Consider the following 12,884-nt stretch of genomic DNA (forward strand, 5'->3'; position numbering starts at 1 on the left):
CCATTTTACCTTCACAAAAAGCCTATAAAGAAGACAATATTATCCTCATCTTATATACTTACAAAAATATTTATATCATTACAAATAATTCAAATCATTATTTAAATAAATATATTTATATTATTATAGATGATCAAATGATGCAAAAAGCACATATTACTTACTTAGCCAACCAAATATACCCAGGCTAAATTAGGATTTGAACCATGATAGTTTGGTGCCCCAGTGTATTCTTTTAACTACTATATTACATTGCTCCTGGAGCCTAATATAGTGGATTCCCAAAGACATAAATGTTGATTGAACTAGGAGATTTGACATATTTAGCTTCTCATTTTTGCAGATGAAGAAACTGTGTCTTAGTGAAGTTGGGTTAAACTCTGCAGTGTTACAACACAAGGTGAGAGTCAGAGCTGGATGCAAACCCTGTTCAGTCTAGCACCAAGGTCCATGCTTTCTTCCATGAATCCACAGAGTGCGATTTACTGTGATCACAATCACATGTGATCCTCCTTTGGCTGCCTGTGACAGCCTGACAAGTTTATTTTTGAAGCTCAACCCATTGCTTACATAGGGAAGAACATTCCTAAGTTATAAAGGAGAACTGGTGAAAGGACATCATCCAGGTGTGAAATGGGAATCCAGAGCTTGTTTTCTTGGTTTATCCATGCTCAGTTGTGTGTGCCCCGATGTTCATTAGAGTGTTTTAAGTGTCTTCACTGGGTTACAATAACATGGATTTTTTTCTCTCTCTCTTTCAGGTATGGAAAAATTGTATCTACAAAGGCAATTCTTGACAAAAACACAAATCAGTGCAAAGGTATGTGTAAGGGCATCTGTACCCTGAAATCTTGCCTATGCTATCTGATTAATGGTTCTTCCATTGTGGAGGTCCAGGTACCAGCTGCACAATGATCACAATGCATAGTATGGAAAACCTCTTTAATGATGCCAATGTTTTGATAAGTTGTATTTCTAGTAACATTGCTCATTAATTTTTTTCATTAACAAACAAAATGAAAATCACAAATGAGAACAAGTATCAAATTGTTTCAGCATAAAACTAAATTACCTCCTAACAACTTTGGGGTGTCTGATGTGAATGATATCATCAGTGATGCAAATTGATTTCCTATATAAAAATGAGGAACTCTGGGGAAAACTTCCCCATGCAAAACACATTTTAATTTCTCTGTTCTTTAAAGCTTTAGCAACATTGGTTGACTATGAATAAATTTACTGATGGGCCTATTGTATTAGGCTTCAGCTATAAGCATCTCAGGGATTTCAGAGTTGGTATCTTATGAAGACAGGCTTTTGGTTTTCCTGGAAATACTTCTGAAGTCATTGGACTATATCTGTGGCTCATGTTTCTTCATGTCTGGGAGTCCTATATTCTTTTAAAAGTTGCATTAGATTAATTGTGGAACCTGTATGGTCTCTCTTGCATGACTCAGTTCTTACTGGAAAATTGGAATTCTTCTTGTAACATGCTGTTTGTTGTTCCTTTAATCTAATCTTTGTTGTAACACTGAAATCAAGAAGTATAGCACAGCCACGTTCATTCTAAACGCTGCCTCTATTTCATATACAAACATAATGTGCACAAGTTTTAGGAAAGAACACTCAGAAACTCCTGTATATGTATCTCCTCACCTACTTGCATAATGGTAGTCAGATTCAATTCAGCAATTAAAAAAATAAAAACATTCCACGTCTTCTATAAACTCAGAAATGAACTACATATTACAAGACAAAGAATAATATGACATGATTTCTTCCACCTCATAGTTTCAAGTCCTAGTTGAAAAGATACCAAGAAAACCAAGAAACTAATTCTAATATCCTTATTGGGATTACTATATCACCTTAATATATGTGAGGGTGTAACAGCGGTATCTAAAACAGAATTATCGACAAACCACTGTTAGAGGAGAACATAGAGATTTCTTTTTGGGAAATGAAGTTTATAGAGTCAAGGTAGAATGGGTGAGCTTGGGACAGGTGGATGTTCAGGAGAGAGAATTTCAGAATGTAATTGAGTAGACCCATGTAGCTGTAAAAAAAAAAGTACTGCTGGGCGCGGTGGCTCACGCCTATAATCCCAGCACTTTGGGAGGCTGAGGAGGGTGGATCATGAGGTCAGGACTTTGAGACCAACCTGGCCAACATGGTGAAACCCTGTCTCTACTAAAAATACAAAGATTAGCTGGGCACGGTTGTAGGTGCCTGTAATCCCAGCTACTTGGGAGGCTGTGGCAGGAGAATCGTTTGAACCCAGGAGGCAGAGGTTGCAGTGAGCCGAGATTGCGTCATTGCACTCCAGCCTGGGCTACAGGGCAAGACTCCCTCTCAAAAAAAAAAAAAAAAAAAGTACCAGTGAGGACAGAAACAAGAAAGGGGTTAAAATTTTGTAGGTTTTTAAATGATATCCTGGATATTTTAAATTTAAATTTTAATTTAAAATTAAATTTAATTTAAAATTAAAATTTAAAATTTTGAGCAGACAAAATATGATTCTGCAGGTGTTTCATAATGTTATTTCAGCAAAGGTGTGTGAAATTGAAATATAAAGGGAGAGAGTGGAAACAAAAAAAAAATGTAGGCTTTAAAGCCATAGTACAATAGAGAAACTAGAAAAAAATCAGCTTAACTATTACTATTAGGGTAATAGGAAGGGGTTCACCATGAAAGTTTTTAAAGGTAGAGTTGGCTATTGACTCTAACAGTGAAAGAGAGGAATGTATGAAACAAACCCTACATACATGTTGAGTCTTCTGATTGGGAAAGATGCCTGTGCCTCTTGGTGAGGTAAGAAGTCCAGAAGTAGTAGTAGTAGGTTTTGGGGAGAAGGTATTGGACATGATGAGTTAGAGTCTCTGGCATGGCAACCATGTGGAAGATGTCAAAGAGGAAATTGTAAGAAAGCCCAGGGCTACAGATGCTGACTGAAGTCAAAGGAGTAGATAAGATTACCAAAGAATAATGTGTAGAAGGGGAAATGGAGTGGAGTGAATTAGGGTGGGCAGCTGAGAACTTGGAGAACATTTGAGAAGAAAGCTGGGCCATGACCAAGGGATGTTCTGTCACTCTTGGCCTGTGGGAAGCATGTGGCATGTTAGAAGCATTAGAATGCGAATTATAGTGCATCTAGACCTGCCCAACCCATATACAAAGTCTTGGGTCAGACAGTTAATAATATTGATCAAGCACCAATCAGAAGCACAAATACTGCACAGGTAAGCAACACCTGGAAACCTCAATAGATAGACTCATAACCGGAGCGGTCAATATGAAGGGATACTTCCTTATGCAGAGTTTTGCTCAAGCATGCTGATATCTGTTGTCACAGTACAGCTCTGAAGACCATGAAAATGTAAATTGCCAACATGCAAAAACTGTACCCTTCTATAATTGTGAAGGTTTGAAGAAAAAGGGATGTAACTAAAAATGGGTGGTCAGGGTCTCCATAAGCAAATTATATAGTGGGAGTGTGGGTGCTTATCAGGACAAATTATACTATGGGTATCCTTATCCTTACATCAGCTCCTAAAATCCCTATCCACACTATTTTGCAACAGCTTATTTAATTTTCTGTTTCTGTAGAGAGATTCCTAAAATCAGTGGAAACAGGGCCTGTGTGCTATAGAAAACTTACCTCCAAAGTGGGATGTGTGAAGGGTGATACAAGACTGTTTATTGGAGATGCTAAAAGAAAATATTAGAATTTACATCTCTCTTTGTTTTTTATATCAACTTTTTGTGAACATTACATATTAATATAATCTTACAAATACATAGATTTTAAATAAATATGAAAATATTGAGTTTGCTGCTTCAAAATACTTTTATCTCTAGTGATATGAATACTGGTCTCACCAATAAATATGGAAGAAGAAAAGGAGTAAGAGAAGGAGGTAAAAAAGGAAGGAAGAGAGGGAAGGAGAAAAGACGGGGCTGTGGAACAGCCTAGGAAAATCACTTAAAGAAAGAAAGGCATCTGTAAGAAATTGGACAGTGGTTAGGCCAGGCACAGTGGCTCACGCCTGTAATCCCAGCACTTTGGGAGGCCAAGATGGGCGGATCACAGGTCAGGAGATCGAGACCATCCTGGCTAACACCGTGAAACCCTGTCTCTACTAAAACTATAAAAAATTAGCCGGGCGTGGTGGCGGGTGCCTGTAGTCCCAGCTACTTGGGAGGCTGAGGCAGGAGAATGGCATGAACCCAGGAGGCGGAGCTTGCGGTGAGCTGAGATCGTGCCACTGCACTCCAGCCTGGGTGACAGAGCAAGGCTCAGTCTCGAAAAAAAGAAAGAAATTGGACACCATTTAGACCGTTTGCCCTGAGGGTAATACGAAGAAGGCAAAGTGATCGTGTGTCCATTATATGCTTATAAAAGCCTCCCATTGCCTTGCTTATCCTCAGCATGTGGAGTCTGTTCTTAGCAGTGGTGAGTGAATCACAACCTTCATCAAGCACCTCATGGGGGAGGTGCCCTGTAAGTCAGCAAATCATGATCAAAAATATACTACTATCCCTTATTTGTTTTTTAGAAAAATACTATTTTAATGATATGCCGATGTATACTAGAGTATTTTCCTTTCAAAAAATAGACCTTGACATAGATATGAGAAGATATGATTAGAAAGACAGCAATTATAGAAAATTGTGTATAATTGTTCATGATGACCAAGGGAATAATAGGAGAAAGATATGAGGTCATGGAAAGGTTCAAGGAACTGATAAGAACGAGTATTGAAACAATCATCTAAATGTTTATTGGAATTGCCAAGGAATGAAACAGGAGTTGTATTAGAAAAAGTGACTAATCCAAAAAGTATCTGTGGAGAAATAATGGGATGGGAAATGATACTAGGGATCTGTAGACCATGATGAAAATGAAGACTAGTTGGTTATAAAATTTGATGATGTGAGATTCTAAATGGGAGATTTTAGGTAGGGGAGAAACCATACTGAGAAAGGAGGAAAGTGGACTACCACTTACAGGTCCAGTGGGAGGAAGGATGTGGGAGAAAAAAAAAGAAACAAAACTCAAACTTGAGAGGGCTACAAAGGAAGTAGTGTCCTCAGGGTAAGTTAGGTAGTGATGAGAAACATGCAAATTAAAGCAATATGTAGTGATAGTTTATAACCACTGAAGTAGCAAACATTATAACATGTAGGCCATTCATGCTGTTCACTCTGAAACTGGTTCATCCATTCTTCATTGGTACCGTGCTAAATCGGTACAGCTTTTTTAAAGTCAGTATGGAAACAGCAATAAAGAGCATACAGTTGAAACTAGTTAGTCTGTTGAGAATATTTATTCAAATATGTTATCTAAACATATGTTTTAAATTATGTATCTATGTACAACTTTGAGCACTCTCGTTTTCCTTACTAGGAAAAAATATAGGAAGCATCCAAATTCTAGCTTATGGAGCATATACAACTGTTATGTAGCTGTTAAAATGGTAGTCATAAAGACTAGATTATGCCAAGCCTAGAAAAATGTTTATTATATGAAGTTAAATCAACATAAAAGGATATAAAATAATGTGTACACTGAACATGGAGCTATGTAAATATTTGAGAGTCAGGATCAGTGTGGTTATGACTGTGGTAGATCCAGGCTGCCTGGGTTGAACGCTGCCTCTTTGCTTAGTAGCTGTGTGACCTGTGGTAAATTAGTCAACTGCACTGTGCCTTCTGCAAGGTAAGAACATCAGCAAAGTAATAACAGAGCCTCACTCACAGTGTGTTGTGATGATTAACAAAGTTAATACATGGAAAATGTTTGACGATATCTCCTGTTACTTTTGTATAAAATACTGGCAATATCAAGCAAGACAAAAATATTTGTTTTAACATGGTGGGCTTATGGGTGATTTATTATTATTATTATTATTATTATCATTATTATTATCTTAACATTTCTCCAAATCTGTTCTGTAGTTTTTTGGGGCAAGAAAAAAAATACAGCTCTTGGAAAAATTAAGCTGGTTTTAATTATGCTTATATTTTGATTGTTCTTTCTGTGGAACCTGAGTAACTCATGACTACATGGTTCTTCGTTTTTGTAAAATAATTCCAGATGAAAATAGTGAAGAATTAGGAGAGAATAACATGTTTTGCTTTTTAAAATAATAGGCAGAGGTTGAGTACTTCTTGACCATTGCTTTATTTAGGAAAGAAATTACAGGATGTGTGAGGTGCCTTTTTCAAACAAAATCATTAAGAGCATCAAGACTGTCGTCATTAGAGGACACAAATTGGATTTGGTCTTCTCTGTGACACTTGGTTTTGAATCCTTTGCAACTTTATCTCCAGGCAAAGGCTATACAATTAAATCTAAACATTATGAACTGAAGGATTTGTTTATTTTTATTTTTAAAGACATGATAGTAATTCAATTCTTCATTAGCTGTTACACGTACAGCATATTGTGCGTAAGTTAGTCTTTACCAAGGTATGAGAAAGTCCATGAACTTGTCTCCTTAGAGATAAAAAGAAAAGGTATCAAAATTAACCTAATGCATTAAACCAACAGAATTGAATCCTATTTTAGCATTTAAAAGAAAAGCTTTTATGGTCTCCTGAATCCCACCCACACCCTGTAAGTTAGGGACAGTAGTCAGGCCTAGGTAAGCTTACTCACTTTTTTATTCCAGAAGGGGTTATCAGGAACTTTCAACATAACCTCTCGTTTTCAAGATTATTCTTTCTTGGGTGGTGGCTGCATCAGCTTTCATTCCGTATAATATGACAACATACAACAAAGCAGTCACCATCAAGCCAAAATGACCAGAAATTGCTGAACAAAGCGAGTAACAGCTCCAGATGGGGAGTAATGAAAAACAGACCACAGTTCTCATTCAGATATTCAAACACAAGGACTAAATAAGAGCTATTGTACAAGTCACAGAGATTTGCACTGCATTTTTTGCTTGTTTGGCTTTTGTTTTCCCCCATGTGTTTTCCTTCTGGATCAGTGTATTTGCTAAATTAAAAAGTCAGGGAAAATTAAATGAAAGCTATTGGAAACAAGGTGTAAATCTTAAATGAATTCACTTGTCTATGCCTTCCTGCTTTTGAAGGTTGGTTTCCCTTTTCTCCCTGCACCCACCAGCCTTACCACCATCATATTTCTGACAGGCTATATGTTTAGAGTAGAGGGAATGAGTAATGGATATTCCGTAGAAAGTTTCCATGCCTATTAACCATAGGATATAAGAGTAGATAGAGTGTGCCAAACATACCAGCTCACTTCTGAGGGTTTGAAATACTCTCTTTTGCCTTTGTTGTCACAGGCTGGTTAAATTATATTTATGGAGCTTATGTTACCTTTGACATTACATTGAGCCCTTAAAATCAAAATTGGAGACAAGTATCCAAAAGTTCTGAAATCATCCATGAAGGATATTCATTCATTCATTCATTATTAAATAAAATCATAAATTGTTATTTCTTCTGTAAGAGAAATAATTCTGCATATGACACTTATTTTATAGAGAGGATTTAGAGCCCATCTAGATTGTCTCAGAGAGTGGTGTGACTTTGTTACTGGACTGAATCCATTTAGCAGTTCTAGACTCACAATCATGTTATACATTTTGAAAGTATTTCTAGGTGAATAAATATTAGGCCATACACTTGGATGACTTTGGAATTCATCAATTTTATTTTACTTTTCTTGTTTATGCACTGATGGAATATTTATACATGTGAGGGAAATACATATTTCTTTCTTTTTTTTTTTTTTTTTGAGACATAGTCTTCTTCTGTCACCCAGGCTGGAGTGCAGTGGTGCGATCTTGGCTCACTGTAACCTCCACCTCCAGCAATTATTCTCCTGCCTCAGCCTCCCGAGTAGCTGGGATTACAGGTGCGCGCCACCATGCCCCATTAATTTTTTTTTGTATTTTTATTAGAGACAAGGTTTCACCATGTGGGCCAGGCTGGTTGAACTCCTGACCTCAAGTGATCCACTTGCCTTGGCCTCCCAAAGTGCTGGGATTACAGGTGTGAGCCACTGCGCCCGGTCAGAAATACAGATTTCTGTGTTGAACCCCCTGAACCTGGAAGGAGGGCAGGATATTATATTTTGTTATATGTTTAGGTAGAGTAATTACAGGACATGAGGTATCCTTTACCTATGGATTAGTTTTAACAAGTGACACTGACATGCATTTGTGGTGAAATGTTTAAGTGGAACTATTTAACTCTGGCGGATAACAGACATTTCCAGGGCTGGTCCACATGGAAATCAAGCAAGTAAAGGAAGAAACCAACACCATGGAAAGCCTCTTTTCTAGTACCTTTATTTCTTGAAAGCAGTGGAAACTAAAATAAATGTTCCGTGAAATTTATGAGTGTGAGGAATTACATTTTGAGAAGAATAATCACCTCCACCAGGTGGGCTCACAGTCTATTGAGCTTCTTGCTCATGAGAAGCAAAATGGCTTGAAAAACACATTTATTCAATTTTCATATAATGGGATTAGGTATACCCCGCCCACACCAAAAAAAAAAAAAAAGAAAAAAGAAAAAAAGAAAAGACAAAAAAAGTTACATTTTAAATTATATTTCTCTTTGGAATATGAAGTGTGTAATATTTCCCTAGCCTTTTTTTGTGAATTTTACTCTAATCTACTCTGGTATTAAGTTTACCACTAGTCATAGGTCATCAATATATAAACTTGAAGGTTTGCTTTATTTGATTTTGATATTGGCTTTTGTTTTCATTTCAGAAAAGGTTTGGAACCTTCATTAGTGCATCAAGTTTACTCAGAATTGTCCTGTAGGTACATTTTACGTAGAATTTTTATCCTGTGACTCTTTTAAGAAAATACCAATTTTTATTGTCTTACAGCCAAGTTCGGAAAGAATATCCACTTTGATGGTAAATGGTCTTTATTTGTTGTCTACAACCCAACCAGACAACTACAACTAAAGGCAATACTTCTGCCAAAAATTAGCTTTCCAAACTTATTATTTCCAATATCAGGATATTAATTATGTTATGATTATTTAGTGTTAACTTTGTGAAGTCCTTGATATAAATGTAAAACAAAATAGGTATTTATGTTTTGGAAGTCATACAGCTACACGTTTTTCAGCAGGTTTTATAGCTATATATTTACTCAGCATTTGCTTGTAATCACTTAATATACATATTAGACAAAAGTAAAATTATCCACTAATATGAAATATAACATCAGCATTGCTGTTTTAAGCATCAACTTGTATTCAATAGCCTTTAGTACTGTAACCTACTTCCCTAATGCTTTTGTACATGCAGAACGTGCAGAAATGATTTTATTGGGAAAACTTTTTTTTTTCTTGTTTTTTGAGACAGAGTCTCACTCTGTCAGCCAGGCTAGAGTCTCGGCTCACTGCAACCTCCGCCTCCCGGGTTCAAGTGATTCTCCTGCCTTAGCCTCTCAGGTAGCTGGGACTACAGGCGCATTCTACCATGCCTGGCTAATTTTTTGTATTTTTAGTAAAGACGGGGTTTCACTGTATTAGCCAGGATGGTGTTGATGTCCTGACATCATGATCCGCCCGCCTCAACCTCCCAAATTGCTGGGATTACAGGCATGAGCCACTGCGCCCAGCCTGCGAAAACATTTTTAAAATAATTGTTGAGGAATATAAAACAGCTTAAAAATAAAATGATAGAGTTACATTACTTTCACCCGTAAACTGAATGTTACTTTTACTAATCCATGTTATCTGACTAAACAGAAACTGTCGTCCAGGTATTCTGTTTGCTTCCTTGCTCCTGTCTTTCACTTCCCTGTTTTAAGAATTTGACTCATGTCGATAAACATAAAATGCTCTCTCTTCCTACCTCTAGTAGTCTATGTAAATTATTGCTTCAAAAAGTCCTCCAAGACTCTACTCATCCTATCTAAACACCTTTACAAAACCACCTCCTTTGGGCACCATCTGTGTGCAAAGATCTAAGGATACCCCATCTCTCATGCTTTTATGATTAGTTTGTGTCCTTCCTCTAGATTATAAACTCCCTGGGACCCAGGTAGTTAGGATTATTGCCGAAGTATTGAGGATGCAGGACAGTTCTGAGTAGTCACTTAGATCCCAGTGCTTTACCTCTGTCTCTGAGACCCTTTGATGTTATATCAATGGAAAGCACAAGCTTGGCCAGGTATGTGTTCCATAGGCCTGTACAGACAGGAAGAGTACCAAAGACATACAGATGCATATGTTTCTCAGAGTTATTCTCTAAAAGTATTCTTTTTTTTTTTTTTTTTGTGAGACAGAGTCTTGCTCTGTTGCCCAGGCTGGAGTGCAGTGGTGCGATCTCAGTTCACCACAACCTCTGCCTCCCGGGTTCAAACGATTCTCCTGCCTCAGCCTCCCAAGTAGCTGGGATTACAGTCATGCACCACCATGCCCAGCTCATTTTTGTATTTTTAGTAGAGACAGGGTTTCACCATGTTAACCTGGCTGGTCTCGAACTCCTGACCTCAGGTGATCCACCTGCCTCGGCCTCCCAAAGTGCTGGGATTACAGGCGTGAGCCACTGCGGCTGGCCAAAAGTATTCATTCTTAATTCAGAGTACTTATTTTGTTAATGTGGAGTTATTCTTTTTAATGGTTTAAAGCTATTTTTGTTCATTAATGATTTTATTAATACATGGCAAATTGTATATACTAATGTATATTTAAAATGATATACAAAATATAATAATGTATAATGCACAAATATGATATATGTGTGTATTCAGTTCACTAAAATTTATGTAAACTTGTAATACTATGTAAATAACCTTTTAAATATAAAAAAGACACAGTTCTTCAAAAATTTTCTAGTTGAAGTCTATACCAAGAAATTCTCTAAGTTATGATCTTAGTTTTCTTGGACAAGTCACATAACATCTCTGAACATCTGTTTTTCAACTGTCAAGTGAGGTTATCTACACCTGCAATACAAAGGTATTTTCAGAACTACATGGAACCATGTTTGTTATATGCTGGGCACATACATCAGGCAAATGTTTCTATGGCCTTGGACTTGGATACCTTCTAGGAACCAACTTGTTTAGAGCTTGTATGTAACTTACATAATTTAATGCCATTCTGAGTACATTTTAAGTGTAAGAAATGTGTGTTTTATGAATTGACTTGTGTTTATTGAGATTAGCTTCGTTAATAGCAAAAAGTATAAGTACTTAAAGGATGTCTTAAAGGTGTGAAAGATACCTTTTGGTGTTGGCTATATGATAGCTTCAAGATTTTTTAGGGCCTATAAACCTGGTGTGTTTGAGATAAAGCAAATTCCATCGCAGTGACAGGTGATGGAATTCATTCTAGTTGAGTTGTATAGGTTCTGGGAAAAAAATTTTCTTTGTTCACTCCTTTGTTATGCTATTCACTCTGTAATATTGTTTTACAAGTTTAAAGGAAAAAAATGCCTAAAGATTCTTGACTCCTTAGTTTTTTAAACTATGGTAAAAGCATCTAACATTTAAGGCATGGTCAATCATCATTTGCTTTGGTGCTAGCCATTGTTCTTATTATTAGTTAATCATATTGATTCTAAATAGCTATTCTTTTTCCTTCCCTTTAGTAAAGAAAAGAGAACTCTGGGGTATGAAAGAGAAAAACTCATGTACATAGCTGAAAAACAAAACAAAACAAAAAAAGCTACAAAAACCTAAATAGAGTTTGAAAGGTGAATGTACCACTTGATATGCTTCTTCAAAGGACTATAAGTGAGCTCAGATGCCTGCTTATCTATAAAATATTGGCAATATAAGTACTTTAATATGATCATTTTAGAAACAGGTATAATTTTCTCCTTGAATTGTGGAATAAGAGAAAATTACAAAGTTTTCATTTAATTTCTACTTCTCTTAAGAAAAAGGCAGTTTATTTTCACTGCTAGGCATACAGATAGACCTATTGGTCATTCAGCTGACATCAGCCCTGAATTAGCAGAAACCCGTATCATAAAGCATATTTGGAACACTTTTTCTATGCCACTTTTAAAAACACAATTTCTTTCGATAAACAATAGGAAGCTTAAGCTGCAGATATCACAGCTGTTCATATTCTCAGGTCTCGTCCACAATACAGAGAGCAGCAGCTGAAACAAACGATTTTAGGGAAGCAACTGTCAAAAAACACACTGGGCCTTGGGCTTAAGGGTGATGTGAAAAATAACCATATTTGAGATATACTGAATGAAATCATGTGGTGAAATTCCATGGGAAATATAAAGCACGTTGGAATTTATGTCTTTGGGACACTTGCTACAATAGATAAACCAAAAACTGTAGCTTTTAATCAATGAGAAGGATTTTTTTTTTTGTAAAAAAGAAGAATTACATAAGGTAGAATTTGTAGGCTCATTAAAAAAAATAGTATTAAGACACTGTGGCATAAAATTTTCTCAATCTTCCCATACATTCTTTTGAATGACGAGGGGTTCAAAGTGAGAAAATTCCTAATTTCACATCTAAGATATAAGGAAATTATTGGTAATACTATTTCTTTTTATAGGGAAGCAGATGATAAAATTGAGAATATGACAAGAGGACAACTTAACAAGTCAAAGATTCCCATATAAAAAATAGAAATTTTCTCAGTCTATCTCAATTTCTGGCTATTGTTTTGAACCAAATAAGAATAACTCCAAGTGAAATATAAATATATATATAATTTTATTATATATACATATATTTACATATTTATTCTACATATATAGTCATGTATTACATAATGATGTTTTGGTCATCGACAAAACTCATATATGACAGTTGTCCCATAGGATTATACCATGTTTTTACTGTACCTTTTCTATGTTTAGATATACAAATACTTATGATTATGTTACCATTGCCTACAGTATT

General features: G+C 36.1%; 1 protein-coding gene across 15 annotated transcripts in view; it reads left to right on the top strand.

Annotated features, from left to right (window-relative positions):
* RBMS3 (RNA binding motif single stranded interacting protein 3) overlaps positions 1-12,884 on the top strand; it is a 1,471,465-nt gene that overhangs the window by 920,373 nt on the left and 538,208 nt on the right. For all 15 annotated transcript variants that reach the window (XM_054681570.2, XM_054681567.2, XM_054681561.2 and 12 more), the window contains one exon: positions 762-820. In XM_054681570.2, the coding sequence (XP_054537545.1) occupies positions 762-820 (59 nt within the window). The remainder of the gene's footprint in view (positions 1-761; positions 821-12,884) is intronic.

Source organism: Pan troglodytes, chromosome 2 (assembly GCF_028858775.2).
Source record: "Pan troglodytes isolate AG18354 chromosome 2, NHGRI_mPanTro3-v2.0_pri, whole genome shotgun sequence".
In the NCBI taxonomy this organism is placed as follows: domain Eukaryota; kingdom Metazoa; phylum Chordata; class Mammalia; order Primates; family Hominidae; genus Pan; species Pan troglodytes.